This window comes from Sturnira hondurensis, unplaced genomic scaffold (assembly GCF_014824575.4).
Source record: "Sturnira hondurensis isolate 20B ecotype Veracruz unplaced genomic scaffold, ASM1482457v3 Scaffold0009733, whole genome shotgun sequence".
Lineage (NCBI taxonomy): Eukaryota > Metazoa > Chordata > Mammalia > Chiroptera > Phyllostomidae > Sturnira > Sturnira hondurensis.
Window position 1 is genome coordinate 626,007 of NW_028082364.1, and position 24,102 is coordinate 650,108.

The following is a 24,102-nucleotide window of genomic DNA, read 5'->3' on the forward strand; positions in this document are numbered from 1 at the left end:
GGAATTCCGCGTCCGACCTTTTGAGGAAGTGCCATGCTGTTTCCACAGGGGCTGCCCCATGTGCTACCGCATTTACATTTCTCCATCTCCTCACCGACACTTGTTATTTTCTGGACTTAAAAAACCAGCCATTGTAGTGTTGTAGTAGGTGTGAGGAGGCTGTGTTCTGTAAGGGCTGATCGGTGAGGTAAGAAAGGGCTTGGTGGCCAGGGCGCCACGGGTGCACACGGGTGGACTAAGGTGGCCTTGCCGAGTGACTGACACACTGGATGTGCCCTCCTGGTTACAGTGACGCTGCTCCCGTGGACTCGGTGTCCTGCACGAGTCTCCCCTGGCTCTCCCACTGACAGGACTTGGAACCCACACAAGGAAGCCCCGCTCCACAAAGCAACCCAGGCAGCAGCCCAGTTCACAAGTGTATCCGGGCTCTGATTCAGGGACCATCTGCATCCTCTCTCTGCATTTGTTTCCACACGTGGGAAGCAGTAAACTCGGCCGCTGTAGAATCCGGGAAGTCTGGGTGGTAGCACCTCAAAAGCGAGAAGATGGTTATAAGCCGCAGACTGGGGTGGTGGGGGAGCCAAGGCTGTGGGCCAGACTGGCCTGAGTCATAGCTCCGCCACTGGTCACGTGGATGGCCACGGCAAACTGTCCATTCTCCCTGCCTCAACTTGGCCCTGATCCTGTGCTGGGGAGGATTCAATGAAACAATGAGAAACACCGAGCAGAGGGCCTGGAACGACAAGAGGCCTCGATCAAGGCTAGCGTGCTCGCTGTCCCTGCGTAGCCCCAGAGTGAGTGCACGCACCCAAACCACCGGCTGCAAAACAGCACGGGGGCCCCAGGAGGCGGCTCACTCGTCACCGACTCTCCTCGTGGCCATCCAGGCTGACTCGGAGGACTGAGAATACTCATCCAGACGCACAGCCAGGGTCGAAGGGCAGGAACTCAGCCACGGGCCCCCAGTCTCTCCAAGCTCATTTTGGCACACGACTTGGGAAGAGAGCAGAGCCACCACCCCATAGCTCTCTCCTTAAAGGCTCAGCGCCCACCCCCCAAGAGGTCAACAGGGACTTTCACTATATGGAAACCCGCAGATGGGACTGGAGTTGGGTAAAGTTTCCAAAGTCAAGGTTGACTGATAAGTTAAAAATTCAGCAAGAACAGCAGCGGACTGTACCACGAGGACCCAAAGGAAAACCCAGGAGGAATGAGCTCCCAGGCTGGGCAGGGAGCTCATTTCACGCTGGCAGCACGGTAATTCTTCGGTGCGTGGAAGGGCAACAGCACTCAGCCTGGCCTCCGGGGAAGCTTTGTATTTGACCGAAGATATTGAGAAGATCAAAGTCTCGGGGAATAAAAAAGAGCTCCTGGGCTCAATACTTCACCTGTAACTTAAAAGTTTTATTGTGCACGGAGACCCTCAACCCAAAAGCCGAGCCACTAGGGACGAAAGAAGGAGTATTGCCTGGCGGGACCCTGCAGGTGCGTGGGAGCCATGGCTGTGCCTGGAGAATGACAATGGACCCTACTTACTGAGCACTGTGCCAGGTGGGTCCTGCACGCGTTGTCTGACTGGCGAGGCACACCGGCACCGTGTGTTGGGACAGCAGCTCCACTTTGTGGAGGAGAAAACTGTGTGTGTGTGTGTGTGTGTGTGTGCGCGCGCGCGCATTTTCTGAGAGAAAGAAGAGAAATTCCTGCGGCTTAAGTATCATATATTAGCATGAACTCCGTCAAATTACTGTCGTTCCACCTTGTCTACCAACAAAAATAATCGTTCCATAGGGTTCCACCTAATATAACACCTTAACTGTAGGAAAAATTTGCACTGAAATTTACATAAGTTATATCATACATTCAATGTTACGTATGAGTTACATCATATGTTGTTTTATTTATTGACTATACAATGTTATATACAACACTGCATAAATTGTATGACACGCCTGAGCGGCGCAATGCCTCGCGGTTGAGAATGTGCACCACCAAATCCGCCTGCGTGGGAAGCCTGGCGCTGCTGCTGACTAGCTGTGGGACACCGAGTAAATAATGCATCCTCTTGGGGCCTTTGTCTTTCATCCGCAAAATGAGACAATAATAGTATCAACCTCCAAGGAATGCTGTAAAAATGGAGGAAATACAAGCAACGTGTCAGAAGAGCGCCGGGCACACACTGCCGACCCGCGGTCACTGCACCTGCTTCTGCTCGCTGACTCCTTGCAGCACTCCTCGGCGACAGCCGCTGCTACCTTGACTTCACAGCGAGAGGCGTGTGCACAGGTTCCGAGAGCTGCCCGGGGTTATACAACTAGCAAGAAGGCGTCAACAGTTCCGAGTCTCAAACCCTGCTGTTCCTTCATAGCTGCCAGCTTCTCCTGGTGGTCTCTCTGAGCCCGACTTTCCCATGTGGCGGCAGGAAAGGTGAGGCCGGCGGACTCCGTGGTTCCTTCCAACAGCCCCATGCGAGGGGGCTGTATCAAAGCTGCAGCAGCAGGAAAAAACAGGATCCAATGCCTGCAGTTCCACCCAACGCAGTCTCCTTAGCCATGGGGCCAGGAGCATTTCTGTATTTAGGGTTCCAATTTCTTTTTTCTTTTCTGCTATTTCTTCCCAGAGTCCTCAGTACATTTCCTAATTAATCACTCCCACTTAATTTCCTAAAGCAATCACATCTTCCCCACAGGCAAGCGGCCCGTCTCAGGCAGGAGCACACTCACCAGCTGGCCCCTCAGCTATGTGGGAGTGCGCGAGCAGCCCTTGGACACAGACCAGAGAGTGGCACAACGCAGGGAAGACGCGGCTTAGGAGCCACGTTCGGAGGAGGCTCCTCCCATCCTGGCGACAAGTGGGTTTCCTGGTGAGCGACAGGCACACAGCTCTGGTTCTCTGAGGAAACCCTAAGGTGCAGAAGAGCCGGCTGGAGCGCCCCAGGGTGCAGGGCGACCTGACTCACGGTTACTCTGTGCCAGGCAGGGCCACGCTGGCAAAGTGGGAAAGCTCAGGTTTGCTCCCAGCTTTGCTGCTTATTTTCTGTGTGAATTCAGCCAAACCTTTCCTCGGTTCTTCTGTCTTTAAAATGAGAATAGTGATGTATGCGACCCACAGTGTGGGTGTGAGGCAAGGCCACAGACACAGCAGCCTAGAGGGGCAAGGAGATGGCATCGGTGGGGGAGGTGAGCCGAGCACAGGAACATAACATGAAGCTGAAGGCAGGTGACACGCAGGGTCAGCGGACACACTGCGGGAGAGGCAAGGACTGTGGTGACATGGAGACACGCCTCACCGAAAGGCCGGCCAATCATTGCCACAGAGCCAAGCCGACCCCCTGTCGAAGAATTTTCCAATTTTTGAAAAGGTAGACATAGATTTTTATAGGAATTCACCCGATCTTAAAAATGTTGGCAATATTCTGACATTACAAAGAAAGAAAACAATTATGTGAGCCAATACCGCGTGGTCCAAGCACGGCATGTGGGAGGGCTGGATTTGGCCGACTGGCCGCTGGTTTGCAGACTGTGTCCATGGAAGTATTGAGACAATGTAATATACAAAGCACACAGCCACACACCTAACACATAATAAACACGCAGTAAATGATGGCCGTGGCTGTCATTATCACCACTACCTTCATTGGACCTCTGAACTCCCAGATCCGCAACGGCGGATGTAAGGGTTCCCGGTAGCTGTCCGGCTCACTGACATCTGTGACAATCTGGGAGGGCACTACAGAGATTAACCACTGTGCACACAAAACATGTACGCTCCTTATTATTTTGGCATTGGACTTGAGCAGTGGCTCTGAATCGGAGGTGATTCTGTCTCCCAGGGGCCAGCTGGCAGTGTCTGGAGATAGTGTTTGGTTGTCGGACTGGGAGGAGGGGAGGTGGTCGCGCTCCTGGAATCTAGTGCGAAGAGGTCAGGGCCACTGCTAAATAGTTCTCAATGAACGGGGGGCACCCCCCACAGCAACCAAAAAATCCAGCCTCAACCGTCAATAGGACTGGGGTCTAAAAACACCGGGCTCGAGGTTCCCTTTGGCGTCCCCTTCACGGAAGGGACATTATAAAAGCAGAGCTTTGGCTACCTGCGAGAGACAGGAGGAGGTAAGGGGGAAGGGGTCAGGGGAGAGCAGGGCGGCCTACGACAGGGCCGACACCTCCAATTACCTCCTCTCAGAGGCTCAAGGCCCTGCTTCCACTCCGCTTCCTGTGGAACCTTCTCATCATGGTCTTCACAGCTGTCGTGTTGGCCCGTTTCCTTAGAAACTTATTCTGAACCTGCGCTGATCGGAAAAGGAGCTCCGGGGAAACTGAGGACTCAAGAGCTGAACGGCTCGAGCCCCGGTCACTCAGCAAGTTGCAGGGCAGATCTGGGAGAGAACCCTCTGGGGTCCCGGTCTACATCCCTCGGGAAGCCATCACTCGGTTTTGCTGTTGCCATGGAAATGACAAATCCATTTTTCTCTACCCATTAAAGCCGTTATTCCATAGAACGCTCTCCCAAGGCATTGTTGAACTCGCCCCAGTTCCTCCATGGATGTGAAAGTAATCACGTTTTTGTGTATTCCATAATTCTGGCTGCATGCACGACTGGCCTTCACCTCAAACGGTATAAATCAGCGAGGCTGCATTGTACCACGGTCGTCATGCATCACTATGACGACTACTCCAAACAGAGAACACTGGGCTAGAAAGCAAAAGCAAGGGATTCTGACTCACCTTCGGGAAGGAAAGAAGAGTAACTTTTATCAGTTCCTATATTATGCTAACCACTCAGCAGTAACTTATTTAACGTTCTCTATAAATTGAAGAATGTCTTTAGGTCAAACACTGTTGCACGTCAGAAATACCTCGGAGCTTTACAGCATCACAACACCCAGGAAGTCCCCCCAAATCATCCAATCAGAATGACCAGGGCGAAACCCCGGCATCAGTAATTTTTCAATCTCCCCGGGTGCTTCCAGTGTGCAGCCTAGTTTGAGAATCGGGGTTTCAGAACTCATTACCCTCATCTTATAGTGATGCTGACATCCTAAGAGAAAAACAGATGCCCTTGCCTAAGGGCACTCCACTGGAGAACTGAAAAACGGATTCAAATCCAGGTCTGCCGTTCTGCAACCCCGGGTGCCAGGCGTAATCTTTCTCCTTACGCAACTTTCTCCCCAGGAGCTTGTTGTCTGTGGCTCTCTCCGAGTTATTTAGTTGCAAGTTTCGCTAGCAGGCCAGCAGGGACTGCTGGACTCAATGGGGATCTAAGAACAGGTCTGGGGGAAAGGGAAGTGGGCGTGTCTGGTCCTTTCCCAAGTGCTTAGAGGAGGTGGCAAGCCAACCTCATCTCCTTGTCCTTCTGGTCAAGATGTCAAGTCCAGGAAGGAAGCTTCCAATCAACCCGACGTAGGTCATGAGCCGTCTTTGGACCAGGAGAGGGTAGGGCCCCTGATCAAATCCACCTGTCTGTATCCCATGGCTGCGGGAGACGATATTCTGCTAGGACGGGAGACTGAATCCCGGGCAGCCAAAACATAACACGTGCCTACTATGATGGAGGGGATAGAGGGACTTTCAGTAGCAAGAAGACATAAGACAGTTCCAGGGGCCTTCAAGAAGGAGGCCCTCCTGGTGGCCAATTCCTCACAGAGCCTCAGGTCCCACGAACCGCCTGGGGAATTCAAACCCGGTGTCCTAACTTGGCACCACACAGACGAGGCTACTACAGTTTGCCACAGTTGACCCCAGGAAAACAATGCTTTCAGAAAGGCAACAAGAAAAATAGGCACAAGGTAAGAGTTGGCAAGGTGGCCTGTAGCTCTCCATCAGGAAGAAAGAAAGAGGATGGACCCCAAAAAGAAAGGGGTCCTGTGCATATCTGGGCAAGACGGTTCTGACTGAGGAAGCCAGGGGGCCTTCTGGGGTCAGAAGCCCACAAGGCCCTTTTCATGGGAGACTCTTATCCCAGGAGGGGACCTTCCTAGATCTGGGCACCAACAGACCCTGCTATCTCTGCAGGGACTTGAGAAACCAGGCCACTGTGACATGTTAGCATCACACAAATACGCTCCATGCATATTTCATGGAAGAATCAATATCCAATACAAGCCAAAGAACTACAATTGTTAACTGAGGCCACTCCGTTTACAGGCACTACGTAAACGGAGTGTGAGGGACGGGGCCGGAAGCTCTCCACGATGGACTTCTCACCCTCACCGTACCCTACAAGCACTTACTATTTATTGTACCCATTTTCCAGGTGAAGATACTAAGACTCAAGGAGATGACAGGGCATACAGCCGTCACAGAACCGTAAGCAATGAAATTCAAAATGAGCTCCACCTACGGGAGCACCTGTGTGCAGGCCACAATGCCAAGGTGCCTCACGAAGTTCGGCGGCGACACACGTGTGTTGGGCACGTTGCCTCTCTTCCCCTCAAGTCTTAGAACAACACTTGAGATAGGTATTATTATCAATTTTTTAATGAGAAAACTGAGTCTACAAAGACAAGCCATTTGCCAAGAGGGCCCATTTTGAATACAGGTATTTCTGAATCCAAATGTCTTCACCTTTGAAACCCAGGGTCTTTCCACCTATCCAACTGAGTTTACTTTCCAACAGCGTGTTGACTTGGTCTGATTCTCACGGGGCTTGTGGGAAGAAGCCACAGCGAAGTGCACCGCTCCCACCATCAAGAAGCTTTGAAACTAGTTAAAAGATGAGTCGCACATCACAGAAAGTCCAGGTGACACCTGAATGGCTGCACAGGTCTGGAACACAACGGCACAGCTGTTCTCAGGGCTGGGAGCCTCCACTTGAGAGGTCAAACCACCCCAAGGCCAGCGGGCTGCAAGCCGGCTCAAGCCGCAGAGAGAGGTCGCGTGTGGGCACTCCAGTCCATCGTCACGGATGAGCTCAGCCTTCAAGGCCACACGTGAGTGACCAGCATGCATGTGACTCTAGTGCCCACTCATTTGGGTCTCCCCAGGTCACTCCCTTACTCTCCGCTGAAGCCTCAGACGTCGGGGAGCAGAGAGAAGCCCTCCCCACTGAGCCATATCCAAAATCCTGACCCAAGGAAGCATGGAGCGTGATAAGAACATCACTGCTTCACAACAGGAAGGTTTGGGGTGGTTTGCTAACCAGCAAAGGTAATCAGAACGATGACATTTTGAGTCATTATTTAATGCCGGGGACTGTTCTCTGAGCCTGACATGTATTACCTCATCGGATCCTCCCAGCAACCCAGAGAAGCCAGTTATTGTTGAAGGACACGCCGAGATTACTTGCTCGCGACTGCGTTCACGTGCAGGCCACACTAAGTCAAGCAGGGAGACTCCACGCTGCGCTGCTACAGAAGAAGGAAGATTATGTCTGTGCATCAAGTCTACAAAAGCCCAAGGCCAAATGCATCCGTTTTAAGAAACGCCGACTTCTATTTTGGAAACTACACATCTTTTTCTTTCCTAATTTCAGAAGGCTCACTGTGGAGCTGAGCTAATTATCGGAGCCTTAATCAAGGACCAGCCACTCCCTGCAGCAGCTGTCCTGGCCTCTCTGCTGCCTCAAGCTAGTCCCCTGGGTTGGCCAAGTGCTGGCTCCGGTCTAAACCCCAAATCCCAGCCCCCTGCATTGAGGATGCAGAGGGCTGGAAGGATCCTTGGAGATCTTCCAGTCTACTCCCCTCATTCCCTTTAAAAACGAAGAAACTGAGGCCGAGAGAGGTCAAGGGACTTGTCCAAGGTCACTCAGTGGGTCAGAGGCAGAGCCAGGTCTCCACATTCCCAGGCAAGCATTCTCTCCACTACGCCATGCTGCCTCCCTCGGCCCTCCTCTTGACAGAGCCGTCCCCCCGCCCCCTCAAACAACTACACAGAGTCACATTTGGCAAGAGGTGCTATCGGCCCCACTCTGCTCACGACCCGCTGTTTTGCAACGGGGCCCCTTTGTTCGTTAGCCACACACAAAGAAAACTGGAGCTGCAGTCTTCTCGGAAGGAGATGTTTCCTGTCTTAAAGGCAGAGGAGAGAGCTTGCTGGCTGACTGTGGCTCAAATCAGCACACAGCTCCAGTCGGGAGAGGGCCCAGAGGACGTGTGAGCCTTTGCAAAATTTCTAGAACACACAAGGAGGGCACATGGCAGGAGGGATCTCATGGGAACGTTTCAGAAAGTATTAACATGTACGCCTAAGCGGAGTAAACAGAGGATGCTGGTTACCACCAGTGGTATGAAGTCATTGCACGGGGGCGGGGAGGGGGCGGGCGGTGGCACCAGGGTTGTTAACAACTCCCACGGAGTGAGTGGCCTTCCCACTGCAGATCCCTGCCCCAGCCCTGGGTCCCCGCGTCCCTTCCCTTGCAGGGCTCCTGGCGGAGGTCTTCCCATCCTGGACCCTAAACAAGCTCCCTTCGTGCTTAGGGTCCTCAGGATACGATCTGCAGTCTGAAATGCACCCCTCTGGCTCCGCATTGGGCCTTACTTTTCGTATTAGATCTGGTCTCGCTTCTTGTTTGCCTGCCTTCCCGGATTGGCAGGGTTCCTATGGCTCCGAGAGATCTTTGCCGAGGACCAAATGCTGTGCACGGGGCTGCAAGGAAAGCAGGGCAGACTTCTCCCGAGGTCCCCTCCCACTACTCTCTGGGACCTTCATCTGGCCAGGCGGGCTGAGATCAGCGGGGACGGGTAGACCAGATGATCTCCGGAGAGACCTCAAAAGCCTGGAAATCTCTTGGCTAGGGAAGAAAATGAGAGGGGGCGGGGGACAGAACCGAGTTCTGTGGCAGAAATTCAGGACTTGTACGCTGGCAGCAAGGGGAAGAGATGTGACAGCTCCTAGTAGGAGATGTAGCGCACGTGTTTCTTAGGGCTACTGCGAGCCACACGTCTTCCATTCCAAAGGCCCAGAGACCCACCCTCCGACACACATCGCAGGTCTCCGGGCACAACACAAGATCGCCGAAGAGAAACTGGGCCACATGACCATTCTCAGACCCGTCCCCTGGAAGATGAGCTCCCCGCAGCCTCCCCTTCTCCTAGGCAAACCTGCCCAAACACTAACCTTCAGTCCAAAGCCCCCTCCTTCACTTTCCCCTGGGAACATTCCCACCTGCTCGGTTAAAGCTGAGAGAAGAATAAGGGGGTAAACACCACAGGGAAAGGAGGTCCAGCGGTCTGTCCACAGCGCGGACAGCCCAAGAGGGCGAGGTGGCCTCCCAAAGGCGGCCCTGCGTCTTGTCGTGGCCTTGAAGCTGCTGCTCTGTGTCAGTGTTTATTAAATGCTTCTCAAATAAGGTCACTGGTCTGCAGAGTTAAGACTCTAATAAAATACAGAGCCGTGCTGTTTGCCAGCTAGCTGCTTTCTCAGAGACAATTGTTCTCAGATTAGTATTTTCCCCAGGAGTTTTTTTTTTTTTAATTCTATTTGTACTACTTCTTTTTAATGACGTATGGGTTTTTCTGCATGTCCGTATCCACTGAAAGGGCTGAGCAGGGCTGGCTTTCACCCGTGGTCCCTGAGGGCTGGGCGTCACATCCTTCACCATCCCAGTATTTCCCTCACCATCTCACAACCCACCCCTCTGAACCTGGCCTGGTGGCCCTCACCTTGGCCGTCGTTTGGTGGGAAGGGACAGCCTAGACTGATTTCCTATTCTTTTGAGCTGTTCTGGCTATTCTTCTCTAGCTTATTCTTCATTGTTCCTGGGACATACTGTGGTGAGACCAAAGAATGCCTTTAAATGACTCCATCCTGCACGGAGCCCCTTCTTTGGTCCTACGTTCTTGGAAACCAATGCTTACTACTTGATAAGTAATTACTAACTCATTTAGACAACATGCCCTCTAAACTCCACCTGGTTGGGTTGCCAACAGGGCTATATTTGCATTTGTGAAATAGTCATCTTGATATGAGTTCAAAGACATGGGTGGCTGAGCGAGGCTTTGGAGGCTGTCTAGCTTCCTCCTCTGTGAATGCCAGAGTCTAAGATGAACCCTTATCATCTTTCAGATATAGGATTTAGCGGTTAAAATAAGATATCACTGATGGACTCATTAAGGTATTTGCTCAGCATTAAATTTGAGGGGGGGGGGCGCATGTGTAGATATCTGATCTCATTCAAACATTGCATCAGGTCCATGAGAACCTACCGGCCCCAAGGTAACAGATGAGACAACTGAGACTCGGAAGGGGACGCCTGCCACGCCCTGCAGTTTAAACAACAAAGACGGGAGCCAGGGTTCTGCCTCGGTCTTTTCACTTGTTTAAGGTTACATCAACTAACCTCCCCTTGGTTCCCATTAACACCACGTAGAAACCCCACATATAAAACAGTTTTCCGCCTATGTTCTAGCATTGGGCAGAGACGGGGAGGAGAACAAAGAAAGTTAAGGAAGGGCTGGACAATCCAGAAACTTCCGCAACACATTTCTGGGCAGGATAGCTCGCCAATGAAATGATCATCGCTGAGCTTTGCGGTCACAGAACAATCTGCTCTTTTCTCTGCTTGGGGTGCAGGGGCTCAGGGGCAGGCTGTCACTCATCACCCAGAGTCCGGCCCTGCAGTTCCCCTACCACCACCCTGAGCAACATAAAAGGCCTCAGGTGTCTCTGAAGATGACGTAGGAGTTGTGTCCAGGACTCAGCCAATGGGCCAGGAGTCTCTGGTTGCCAAGGAAGATCTACGTCGCAGAAATCTCCCTGCCATCCGATCTCAGGGCCTGAGGCCTGGATGGTGGAAGTCCAAATTCAGTGACTGAGGCCATGGAGAGCTACAGGAAGGGCAGGAGAGAACAAGAAGCCAAGCTGGAAGGGTCAAGGCCAGGGCCAGGGCAGCTCAGGCCCAAGGAGAGAGGCACGAGATGCAAAAATCTATGGTCAAGCCCACAAACCTCAGATCAGAAGTTCACGGCGTCCGCACCACGCAGACCGGCCTGAGTCAGGGCATACCCTAATGGCAGAGGCCAGGGGGCCAAGGAATGGGTATGCTGAGTAGCAGACTGGAAACAGGGAGGATGAAAAACTCAAGGGGCCGTCAAGGTGGGTGGTTGAATGTGCTGGCAGACTCTCCGGAACCACAGCCCACAGTGCTGCCAACGTGCAGAATGAGTCAGGGGTCAGGAACCCCAGTGGCAGTTCGGACAAAGGAAGGAGTCTGGGCCCACACAAGCAGTGATAAGGGTATGGCAAGTGGAGTCACATGCACTCTGGCCAGGATGCACCTTACGGAGCTTCTGTTTTAGCAGGACCGGATCTCAGCCTGGGGGACCCTGGGAGCCATGGCTAGGAGAACATGAGTGGTACATCTAACCGGAAAGAAAGGCAATTTCCACCCAAAGCGAAGCAGATACTTGTGGGGAAAACTACTGGTCAAGAAGGCTCATTAGAACTGTTCTTGGTAGGGTCATCCCTTCAAATTCTGAAATGTTTAAAAATAGTAATCAGCCACAGAACCACAGTGGTATTTCCCCTAAGACCTGACCTCCTACTGGACTCTGTCCCAAACGGCCTTGTTAGCTACAATGTCCCCAGGTACGGCTCCCGTCATTTTAAGTTGGGCGCTTGTCCTCGTTGGTCCCCCGGAACCGCGAACATCTGGGAACCTGTACCGCATCCCCATCACTACCTAAGGAAACCCCATTTGAGCTCCAATTCCAATGCTACCAACTTCCCCAACTGGACGGGACGGCTCTTCCACCAGGTGTCCGAACACCACACTGGCCTTCCTGTCCAGAGGCCTTGCATCAAACAGGTTCTTACTGATTCAACCGGGGGCTCATTGATTTTTTTCTTCTGGCTGGTCTTTGGGAATTGAGTTTGGAAGACAGAGGAGGGTCTGATTTAAAAGACTTGAGAGGAATGACATGGTCAGCGGCCAGAGTGCAGACCTGAGAACAGCCTGCTGCGTTGAACCCTGACGCACCTTGCTCCCACCTGGGGACGTTCCTTCACCTCTGACGCGGTTCCTCACCTGTGCAGTGAGGACCGCACGCGTTCCTGCCACGCACGGTTGTTGGATGAAGTGAGGCCGTGCCTGTGAAGTGTGACAGGCACAGGGAGGGGCCTGTGAGTGGTGGCTGTGGTGGTGGCAGTTTAGAGAGATCTGGGGACAGCCTGCAGGCCTCAGTGCTCTGTGCACCACCCCTCCATCTCAGTGCAGTCCCGCACAACTGCAGCCGTCAGCTCTGTGCCAACAGGCACCCGAAATGGTGATGGCAATCACTGTGGGAAACTGAAGCTTCTCTGATGAGCTCCGCTACCAACAGAAGGGCCCAGTTTCTCAGGCTAAAATATTTTCCAACAGAGAATAACACACACACACACATACACACGCATACACATCCCATACTGGTGGGGCTTCTGGCACCAGCCTAATAGGACAAAGATGAAGCTAAAGCCATGATGAAAAGGGCTACGAGAGACCAAGAGTTTAGAGAAAACTCAACAACAGAGGAATTAAGCATAATAGAAATTCATTCCAGAAAAAATATGAGCAACAGAACCCCAGGGAACGAAGGTGCTGTGAGCCAATGAGACCTCGAGACTTGGACCCATCCCAGCCACAAAGAACAGGACGAGGTACTGGGCTGGCCAAAAAGTCCGGATGGTTTTTTTCCGTAAAATAAAAGACACATTTTTCATTTTCACCAATAACTTTATCAACTTGGATATTTTGAGTACGTCAGCTATCTCCTGTTATTGGCTTCTAGTGGGTAGAGGCCAGGGGTGCTGCTAAACATCTTCCAACGCATAGGACAGTTCCACAGCAAAGAAGTATTTGGCCAAATGTCAACAGTACAAGAAACTTTGCAAAGCACGTTTGACGCGTTCGATCAGCCATGCACCTTCTCCACACACTGCACAATTTTTTTTTAGCATTTCAGCGTTTTTACCTTTCTTGAAATAATAAAGCACAACATGACAAATATGCTGTGTATGTTCCCCCATCTTCGATATTAAAAGGGCTGCACAAAAGCTCACCAATTTTGATAAGTTTTTTTAATGCATGCTGGTATGACAGCTGTCACAGTACAATCTAACAAAACTGTTGTGAACGAGGGTAAATACAATTAAGTGCTACTAGAACCATTGTACCAAAAAAAAAAAGTTACAGACTTTTTGGCCAACCCGGTATTCATGGAATTCACACCTCAGACCATAGAGAGAGAGACTGTGAAAAAGGCAGAGAGGACTCTGTCGATTTATTGACAAGCTGGATGAAGACGCACAGGGCAAGTTCACTGAAGTTGCAGAGGACCTGGGGAGAGCAGTGGTTAAAATGCTAGATGAGAAACTCACAATAGGGAGTGTTCCTGAAAAGCCGATGAAATGAAACTATTTGCCAAAAATTAATCAGGATACGTGCAGAGTGTTGCACTTAGACTCCAAAAAGCCAACTGCACACGTCTGAGATGGGAGGGAAAAGGATCAACAACAACAACAAGGGGGCGGCTGGAGGGACTCGGGGATACAGTGGACACCCTGGTTAAATGAGCCCCGGCAGGGGACAGCTGTCCAAAGTGAAAATGTCCCTTTAACACACGCTGATGGACGCCAAGAGAGCAAAAGAGCAGACATCCCCATTCTAACACAGGAAAAGAGGACTGGAACCCGTTCAGAGGAAGATAACTGGGAACAGGGAGAGATCTGCCTTAGGGCTGACACATACAGAAGAGCTGTGGTAATTCCCAAAATGCACGGGAGGAAAGAGGAGACTTGGACAAGCGGGTAGTGAGAAACGCAGGGGCAGTGTGTCTTCTTAAATCCTATCATTTGCTCTGTGCAACAACAATCCATGGGAAATAAGTTCAACCCCCCCAAACAAAGGAAAAGTTCTTCTTAGAACTGTTTTTAAAAATGCAATCAACTGCTTTAGGAAGAACTGAGTTCCCCAGCACTGGGTGGAATCAAAGGAGAATGGCCACTTTCTCCACTTTCTAAGTCGTGTTGGGGAAAGATCAACATGCACGTGGCCAGCACGCGGGTGAGAGCCCACCTTTCAACCCAGTCAGTCTCCGTTTTGTCCAAATCAGCCTCTATCTTGAGCATTCTCTGGAAGGCAGGCTGCCTTCCAGTAAGAAAGACAATAATCATAAGGATAGGAATACTTAGGTACTCTGATCCAAGCAGTCAGTGGGAGCTAATCCAATGCCCACAGCCTCCTATGAAGGTGGTATTGTTGTTATTCCCATTTTACAAATGAGGAATCTGGAGCCACCCAGCTAGTAAGTGGTAAACCAGGACTGGAGCCCTGTCTGGCTCTGGAGGCCACAGCTTCACACCCAAATATCGCTCCTTTTCCCACCTCCCCGTCTGCTCAGTATTGAGGACATTTAATCACATACCTCCTTCACAAACGACCCAGGCAAGAGAGTAAGTAGCCTTAGACAGGATGCTGGCAACAGAATACCAAAGACCACAGTGAGTGTGCAGGAAGGTATGTCCTGGGGGAGACCAGCAGTAACAGTAGCTGCAAAACCCAACCCGGGACTTCTTCGGATCAGAGAACCAGAGCTTTGCTATTATGCATTAACTCTTTGCACCTGGGCAAGGCTGATGTAAATTTCAGGCTGGAAAACAACAAATAATGGAGAGCCTTGAAAAGCCTACCCCCCTGGGTCTATCCTGTCTAGAATTCGTGGTGGTTCAGGAAAGCTCTCTCAAAAAGCTCCCATGCCTTTTTTTTTTTATTGGTTTGTTTTCTTTCTTTTCCGCAGTTCTAAAAAGGGTTAAGACCACCTTCCATAATGACGGTGGAACATGCTAGTAAAGGCAGCCGTTTCAGGTAAAAGCAGTAATGGAGGCAAATACAGGAAGTCGGTACAAGGCGGGGGTATTTAGGGCAGGACAGGAGGAATGAGCATTGGGGAAAAAAAGGGCCAAAAATTCCCCTGGAAAACCCAACCCCCCCAAAAATAAATAAATAAACTGCCTTCCTTAGTTAAATGTACCACAAAGCATCGTGCCCACGGCAAAGATGTAAACCACTTCAACCTTAATCCCCTCTTGATGGAACGGAGGCCAACCTGGGCTTAGCTGGAGAGGAGGGGGGGACACCAGGTACGAGGCCGCAGGGCACACCGCCTGTGTGCAGGCGAGCCACTCACCGGCACGCGTAGCGTGGGCGTCGCTCAGACCTTCCCGCTGGACGCGGCCCAAGGTGCAGAAATGGAAATTGACCGCCACCCCACTATCGTTCAGGGTTTGTGGAGTCACCATGGGCCAGGTGCTGTATTAAGCACTTCCTGTGCGTTATTTCATTTAATCCTCCCCGAGAGGAAGGTTGACCACGCACGTGCTACTAGAGAGAGAGAGAGAGGGCTGAGTGCCTCACCTGGATCACCTTGGGCCACGCCCACGACTTTGCCCTGGGCCAGTGCAATCATCACCCCTGTATTACAGGTGCGGAAACGCGGTACAAAGGCATTACATAGGCTGCAGCCCAGAGTGGAGTAACTGCCCAGGACAGAAGAGCAAAGATGTTACACAGCCAGCGTCCAAATCAAAGCCATCTCCAAGCGCCCACTCCTGCTCCACTGGACGTGGGGCTCTGAAACCTCCTTGTCACGGCCCATGTCGTTGACGAGAAAGATCCCACGACTCTCAGACCCACTGTCCACACTTTCCAGTGGAGAGAGAACCCAGTGACAACAAACGGAACTGGAGAGAAACGATATAACAATCAAAATGGCAAAAACGCAGAAATAACATCAGATCCAGATGATCGGGAAAAGCAACAGAATACCGATCCTACAAATACACCAATCAATACCAGAAGGGCAGCAATCAACAACCACAGAGAGCACAGAATGTTGCCGATAAGCCCCTGATACACAGTCCTAGGATTTAGGTGTTCAGGATTTCCAGCTCTTTTCACCGGCCTGTGCACAGTAGGAGTGTTGTAAGGTTGCTAAGCAATGCCTGGCAACCAGACCCCAGGGTGAATCATTCATTAAGAGTCCTTGGTCACCCTAGTAAGAGCCAAAGTGTAGAAGCCCTTAATAACTCAAGAGTTACAATAACTAGTAAATTGTCTTTAGCTATGCATAAAAATACAAATCTGCGATTGCCCACTTTTCACTCGTGAGAATGAAAGTCACCACTCACTTAAGCAACACCTGTTTGTGGAGAACCTAGTTATATGCCAGGCACTGTTCTAGGAACCGGAGATGGACCGTAAATGGGAAACCATTAAGACTGTATGAGAATTCTACTTTCAAGAAAAAAAGAAGCCCAGAGAGGTAAAGCAATCTGCTCAGAGTTGCAAAGCACTATGCTTCCCTGAAAGGCTGTGTGGCCCCAGGTGGCTCAGAGAGGCCCTGTGATTCACCGGCTTGCCCCTGGCCCTCTGAGCTGGCCCCGAAGGCTGGGAGTACCAGGACACGGGGCTTGGCTGTTGAGCATCTTGGAAAGTCTCCCACTTGACCTTGGGACCCCTGTGGTCAAGTGAAGGAAAGCCTATGACACGGTGTGGGTTTTTATTGGACACAACCCCTGGCGAAGTTCGCCGTCATCTGGAGTGATGGAGAAAATTAAGTTACCACATTCTCACATTTCAGCCTTTCGCCCGCTTTCCTTCGCAAACAGGAAATGTTTATTTAAATACAGCAGTCTCTAGCATGTTCCGGAGCCAAGTGAAAAGCCAAAGATGTCCACTCTTGCCCCACGCCGCTGTTTGGGCCACCACCTCGCTGTGGGTGTGAAGCGGACCTCTGCCTGCCTGTGGGCAGGATGGGGAGAAGGGGCCCCACGTGAGAGTGAGAGTTCGTTTTCATCTGTCTCCTCTCTTCCAGGCTGAGACTGTGGTTGGAGAAGAATTACATCTGTGGGCTCCTTTTGTGCTCAGAAGGGCAAACGCAACATCTGTTTACTCTGTGCTCTGGGGTAAATGTTTTGTTCCAGGCCCCGCCATTCACTTCCTCTCCTCCTGTCCTCTCTCCTGGCCGCACGGATAATAAATCACCCCACATTCTCCTCTGCGTTTATTTGGCTTTCTTGTGGATGTCACCTCCTCACGGAGGGGGAAACATCGTCAGTAGTTTACAAACGGCCGGGAGTTTCTCTCTCTGTGAGATGTGCTGACACTCTGGAGAAGAAGCTGGACCTCAGGCCCCCAACTCTGAGAGCGACTTAATTACCAACCATTCAACAGGCCCCGTTCCAGGCCTGGAGCAAAGTGCAAATGGCGAGCACTGTTAGCCCCATGCAGGTTTTTCTTCACGGCGAACCAAGGCCCCGGGGTTCAAAAACACCCAGAGAAATGCACAGGCACCACCCCCCTTCAGGGGGGCTCCTTGGGGAGGTGGAGCATCAGGAATGAAGAAGGGAGAAAATGCTGTTTCTTTGTTATAAACCACAACGTAAACAGCAGAAAAGTAGATTTTGGGGAAGTCCGGAGCATCCGACAGCAGTGCAGGCAAAACGTACACCCCACGAAACACTGACGGAAACACTGACCTGGGAGAAGCGTAAAGGGCTCTCACTAAAGGAAGTTTCCTTGTCCTGTCCTTTGCTTACATTCTTTAGACTGAATTGCTGGCTTTTTTCTGTGTGTGCAATGATTTTATACACAGTTACTGGAAGGCAGTAGAGGCCCAAGTAATGTTTGTTGAATGAATGAAAGAAGGAAGGAAGGAAGGAGAAATTCCTGTCTTCACGAGATCCTTTGCAGAGACACGCCAAATATCCCCCCAAAGGTTGCAGACGTGAAGTGTTGCGTCTGAGCTGACGGGGAGAGCGCGAAGGGTGGTGAAGCACTGTTGGTGGCCTGCACGTAACCCTTGCCTTCCTCGGGACCCAGCTTGCTCCTGAAGGCTGCCCCCTCTCCGCCAGAGCAAAGAGACGAGAATGAGGGCCAGCCTGGCAGCTGCATCACCCCCTGCACTCCAGCCAGAGTGGCACCAGAGACCAGAACCAAGGCAGCTGAGAGCCAGGCATTCCCAAGCACCTCCGACCCTGCCGATGGCTGCCAGTGAGTGAGTGAGCAAGACTGCAGCTGGGGCGCACGCAAGGCAACGCCTGGACTCCAGCCTCGCCCCCGTTTCTCCAGTCGCAGAGCAGAGGGGAGCCATGGGCTGAGCCGCCCGAGCCTCCTGGGGTGGCATGCTCACCGCAGTGCTGTGCCTGCAGCTTGTGAAGGCTTCCTCCACGCCAGCAGGAGAGGGGCCCACTCTCCCTGGTTTCCCAGACACACACCCTGATTCTGAAGATGGGGGAGAAGCAGTCTCCAAAAGCAGAGCTAATGTCCACATAAGCTGGATGTCACGAGAGGTACCTGAAGCAGCAGCAACAGCTGCCTCTTCTAAGCCCCAAGCCCAGCCAGAACCCTCCAGGACCTCCTGTTTACAGATCTTGGCCCAAACCGACTCTTGTTCCCAGGAGTAGAAGGGGGTGTGGACTCAGGAACCAGACATGCTCGGATCTGAACATTTAAGCAGCTACGTGACCTTGAGCAAATGACAAGATGGCTTAACCGTAAAGTGAAATAATAAGCATTACCTACGTAACTAATAAGACCGTTGTGGAGATCCAATGAGGTAGCACGTGTCAACAAATTGAGGCAGGAAAAGCATTCATTAAACATTAGCTACAGTTATTATTTCACTAGCTCTAGCTGGCCCGGGTGTGAGCAGGGAGGGGAATCTGTGAGTTCTGGTGATCCAAGAACACCACCGAGACCCCCTTCTCCCTGGTATGGTAAAACATACTTCGTTCTGTCATCCGTTGTGGGAACCTGGAGTATGGTCCCTTCACTGCCCTCAGCTTGGGGTGTGGCCTTGGGCAAATCGTTTCCCATTTCCGAGCCTTGCTTTCCACGTGTGTTAATGAAGGTTAAGCACTAACCCTCTGGGGCTGCATGGCTCAACACCCCCCCCCAGACGAGCACTGACTTTGGTGGGGGGGGGCATGTTTTCAGCCCAAAGAAAGCTCCAGGAACAAGGCAGGCAGTTCCCCCGTGTCTCCACCCAGGGACATATGAAGAAGAGGAGAAGGAATGAGGTGACAGGAGGTGAGGAACAGGAATGACACACTCTAGGAGAATTCATCTCAGGCTCCTCACTCCTCTCCTCCAGCGTGGAGTCAGGAAGGCAGAATGGAAGCCCCTTGCACCTACTCCTAAGACGTGTGAGGAAAGCGGAGGGAGACACAGCCAGACCCGGAGGAGTCTGCCACACCAGAGCAAACCCTCACCGACTTCTGGGCTGTGTTCCCAGGCCCGGTCCAACCCCCTCCACCCTTTCTCCCTCCTTCCCCACTCCCCAACTGCAGGCTAGGAAGAGCCCACCCTGAGTCCAAGTTTTGAATTTGGTCCGAGGTTCAAAATGATAAATGTTTCCAAAACGTTGACATATGAAATGTAAATATTTGGTTGCACAATTGGGGTTAAAACGAGGGTCAATCCATCCCACTCTCTGAGCGCCCCTCTCCCTGCCGCCAAGCCCAGGATCCGAGGCTGAGTGCGGTTTATGAGATTACAGCGCTCGGCCTCATTTAAAGAGCTGTCAGCATTTCCCCCCTCCTGCCCTTTTGGGGAGGCATTCATAACCGAGCCCTAAAAAATTCACCCGGGGTTGCAACTTGGCATCTCCAAGGCTGCACTCCAGGCAGGGCGGGTTTCACGAGCACCCACTCGGAATTCGTTTGGTTCCTCAGAAGTTAGACCTTCACACACACTCTCAACTTTCCTCGCAAGGGCAGCCAGAGAGCGGCCGGCCCACTCTGATCTCCAAGCGGGTCGCGGTCTCCGGCCCCCTCTCCCGTCTCCGCGCACCCTCCAGCTCTCTCCTCCGCCTCTCAACAAGGCACGCGGACCCCTTGCCCTCACCCTAAGATCTTCTACGCGGCAATATTCTCTTCTCTGTCTCCTGCCAGCGTTCTGCTTGGAAGCTGTCAGCGGGCCCTGCGTCTGGAGCCCTCACCCCAGGAGAGTCACGGCTCTTTGCTCATCGCACGGGGCTTCGAGACCGCTCTCCCCAGACCTGCCCCAAGCCACAGACCCCTAAGGCAAAGAGTGAAGGATCCCATCCAGGAGAGGGTGAAAGCAGAGACCGCCTACAGTGTGGCCAAGGGAAAAGGCAGCATCTGGCTTCTGGGAGCCCCTCTGTGGGACCCAGGTGGGTGGCCCGGGTGGGGCGGGGCAGGGGTACTCACAGGCGCTCGGTGTTTCGAGGGATGCCCCGGGGAACGGCCCGGAGGCCCAGCCCGTGGCAGTCCACGCTGGCGGCGGAGCAGGTACACTTGGTAGGGCAGGCAGCGGCGGGGGGCCCGTTCAGGACGCTCGCCAGCGCCAAGGCCAGCGCCAGGCGGGCGCGCACGGTGGCGCCGGCTCCCGTCCGCCCGGGGGCCATGGTTTGCAAGGGCCCGCGCCCGGAGGAGGCTACCTCGGCGGGACAAGACGCGCAGAGCCCGGGGAGGCGCTGGGGAGTACGGACGGCCTGGGGAGCGGGCGGCGGAGTTGGCGCGGAGGAGGAGCGAGGTCGGCGCTCAGGCGCACGGAGCGCGGGCGGAGCGGGGTGCGCCGAGCGGCGGCGACAGCAGCAGCTCCATCGGCGGGGCTAGCGCTGCCCCGCTGCGCATCGCTCGGAGTGCCCAGGTGCTGAGCGCCCCCTGGCCCCGATGGCCCTCGGTCCGGGGTGCGGGCCGGGTCGGGGTCCTAGGGCGAGTGCAGTGGGGCACGGCTCCCAGGGAGGTCCGCCTTGGGGCTGGGCTCCGGAGCGAGGCGGCGGCGGCTGGGGCACGGGGCGGCCGGGTAAGCTGGCCGGCGCTCGCTCTCTCCATTCACTGAGCAGGGCAGACACCAGAGACGCGGGGCCCACCCCTCCGCAACACTGCCCCCCCGCCCCAAAACACGCAAGCTCCGCCTCCCATTGGCTGCGCCGCGCGTCATGTCGACTAAGTTGGGAACTTTGCTGGAGCGACTGAAGCCTGGAGGGAGGAGGCATCAGAGGAGAGAGAAGGTTAGGAACCGGGAAAGGAAAGGGGCTCGGCCGGCAGGGCCCCAGAATTGAAACTCATTCACCAAGGACGACTCCAACTGGCGGCACTTTTTCTTTATTCTGGCATTGAGCCGGGCACTCTGCTCGTGTTCTTTCCTGCCGTCCTGCAAGGGGCCATTTAAGTGTCCTCATTTTATAAATTAAAACAAACAAACAAACAAACAAACCCTCAGTGAAGTGACTTGCCAGAAGCCGCACAGCTATTAAGAACCCCAAGCCGTGGCACTCTCTGATTCACCCACGTGTTTACATCACAGCCCGGCGAAGTTGCACCCTTACCTCATCTGCATAGACCCTCGAAGATCCTACCTGATCCTGGCAAAGATCTACAACTTATCGCTAAGGGACCTCCTGTGTGGATACCAATGCACTGCACAGTCACACGGGTCGCAGAATATGGCTGTCTGGGTTTTTCAGGTCGCTGAGACCAAACACAATCCTACGCCTGCCCCGCCTACTCCGCTTTGCCTGCTTGGGTTCTCAATACTGTGTCCATAGTCCTGGGACTTCAGCAGTGTGACCCCGGGGCCATCAGGTCAGCTCTGAGCCTTCACTTCCTCAAGGCAAGCGGCCACAAACCTGTCTGGGCCCACCTCCCTGGGTTGTTTGGAGCATCAAAGAGGAGAAAGTGTTTTTGCAAAACAGTCATTTGCATGGGAGACAGCACTGCTGCCTCCAGCGCCTTCCCACTTCAGTGCCTGCTCTGAATTCGCCAGGTCTGAGCTTTTCCAGATGCTGGTGAGGAGGAGCTCGTGTGTTACAGGCTCCATAAATACTTTCAGGAACGATTCTGTTTGTTTGTTGGGAGGCAGAGAGCGGGAACGGGAGGAAGTCTCGCCCAGGCTTCTCTGAGTGCGGCTCACGCTGGAAAAGTCTGAATGAGTCCTGCACAGACACACTGCCACACACAGACATATATCCGTGCGCACACACACGCTCACAAACACGCAGGCTCACACACTCACACCCACCAACACACTCGCAATCACATGCGCACAGGCACATGCGTTCTCAGAACACAAACCCAGTACCACAGGTAGCAGGATGACAACGGTGCCACTGAGAACTCTTTTCCCTTTTATGTAAATGCGTTTGTGTGAATGCTATTCTTATTCCTCCTAGCTCAAGGAAACTTTCAGCTCCCTCACTTCTCCACACCCTGTGAATATATAGCAGAGGTGCAGATTTTATTTTATTGTACTTAGCAGATTTTCAAAGTCTTAGTTCCAGGCACCCAATTGTACGCGTGTGTACACACATACACACATGCACGCTTCAGCCTCCATCATTCATAAACACATTAGGTGCAATTTACTGCTGTTATTCTTGGGAGCAGCTTTCTGTACAGATGCTGTTGTGATCGCCCTCTGGTGGCCGTAGAGGTCTTTGGCCCTCTGGTCCCTGGGGTGACTTCAGCATTTGAGGACTCCAAACTTCGTTTCCTCCGAAGCTTCCCTCCAAACCTTGAACCAATTTAGAACGAGGTCTGAGGCAGAAGAGAGGATTGGGCAAAGGCCCAAGGGCACGCAAGCATCTCAGACTGTCTGGAGGGGAAAAGAGTAGGGTTTTCTTCCCTTTTTCTTTCTTTCTTTCTTTCTTTCTTTTTTTTACCCCCAATTGCACAGTAGAGCATGCTTTGCAAACCCTTCAGGCTGGGCCTGGGTGTGTGCTCTGAGCGCAGCGGCGAGCAGCAGGCTGTGTCTCCACTCAGGCTCCTGGAGGGTTTCATGAGTCTGTCTAGATCTTTGAGTGACTCTGTAGGCCTTCAGACACACTTATCCCTGGGAGAACCCGTTTAGGGCAGACACAGGGGCAAGTCACCCTCAGGAAGAGGAAGAAGCAGGAGGGATACAGGCCACTGGCTCCACAGGATCAGGGACTGTCCGGGCGGGGACAACGCAGAAATCACCTAACCCGGCATTTCTGCAAGTACATCCTGACGACTACTGGTTCCACGTGTTTCTTCGTGGGTTCATCCTTGGGTGGGGGTAGTTTCCTGGGGCAAAAGCTGACTCAGAAATGCCACTCCCTTCCCCCTGTCCTGGAGATTTGCGGCACAGATGAGTGGACCGAAGACCCTGAGAAGTCCTGCGGAGAGGAGACTGGCTTGTGATTCGTTTAGCCCCGTTTTCCAGGGTAGCTTGGCCCCTTTACCTGTCAACTTAAAATTCTTGTGGAATTTTTGGAGAACCCCAGCACAATTCAACCCTGTATTTGCTAAGGTGGAAACTGAGTCTCAGAGAGGGGAGGGCCCTGGAAGGAGGTCACCCAGCTAATCAGTGAGAGAGCCAGAGCCAGGACCCAGGGCTCCGTCCACTGCCCCCCACTGGTTCTGGGGCATCTGCAGAAAGTGCCAACCTCCGTACAAGAGGCCCCCGCCCTGGAGAAGTCTGGGTAAATCCTTGGGAGGACAGGCTGCTGGGTGGCATTTCTTTATATCTAAGGCCCAGAGAGGGAGGGCTTTTACACTCGGTGGTGTGATTTTTCAGAGTTCCCATAAGCCTCTAGGATCAACTTTTAGATTTTTCTCTCCTTCCCGTAAGCTGCTCGAAGCCGATTGCCCACATTCCCTCAGGAAGAGCCCCTTCCAACTTTCTCCTCCACCTGTTTTCTGTCTCTCGGTAAGAAGGCACCACCATCCATGTGGCCACATTCATCAGGGGAGGTTTTCTTGTTTGGCCACAGAAAATAACGAACTGAACCTTTTAAAGGACTCTTTAAGAAGGCCTCTGGGTAGCATACAAAATTTAAGGGGAAAAATGAGGACAGAGGCTTTAGAAAAAGATGAGAATCAAGGCAGAATCGAGGTGCCAAGCCCAAGATGTCCAAACCTCCATTAGGGACAGACCGAGTGGCCTGGCCTAGGCCACATAATCGCTGTCTTGGCCAGAGAAGACAAGAAGCTCCGGGGACGGCTCCATGGACACTGCACTCCGCTGGCCGGGTGGCATTAGTGCTCTCAAAGGACACTGGGGGGCTGTCGGCTGCAAAAGCAGGGGGAGGATGCGAAGGCGAAGCAGCACCCGAGGGTCTCTCCTGGTCCCACACCACGGCCATTCAGTTCCCGAGTCCTGTTAGTGCTCCCCCGTGACTGTCTCTGGAATCTGCCCTTCTCCCTT

General features: G+C 52.8%; 1 protein-coding gene across 2 annotated transcripts in view; it reads right to left on the reverse strand.

Moving 5' to 3' along the window:
* SLIT3 (slit guidance ligand 3) overlaps positions 1–20,778 on the reverse strand; it is a 529,219-nt gene extending 508,441 nt beyond the window's left edge. For both annotated transcript variants that reach the window (XM_037057739.1, XM_037057738.1), the window contains exon 1: positions 20,139–20,778. In XM_037057739.1, the coding sequence (XP_036913634.1) occupies positions 20,139–20,335 (197 nt within the window). In that variant the 5' untranslated portion in view covers positions 20,336–20,778. The remainder of the gene's footprint in view (positions 1–20,138) is intronic.
* Between the last annotated feature and the right edge of the window lie 3,324 nt (positions 20,779–24,102).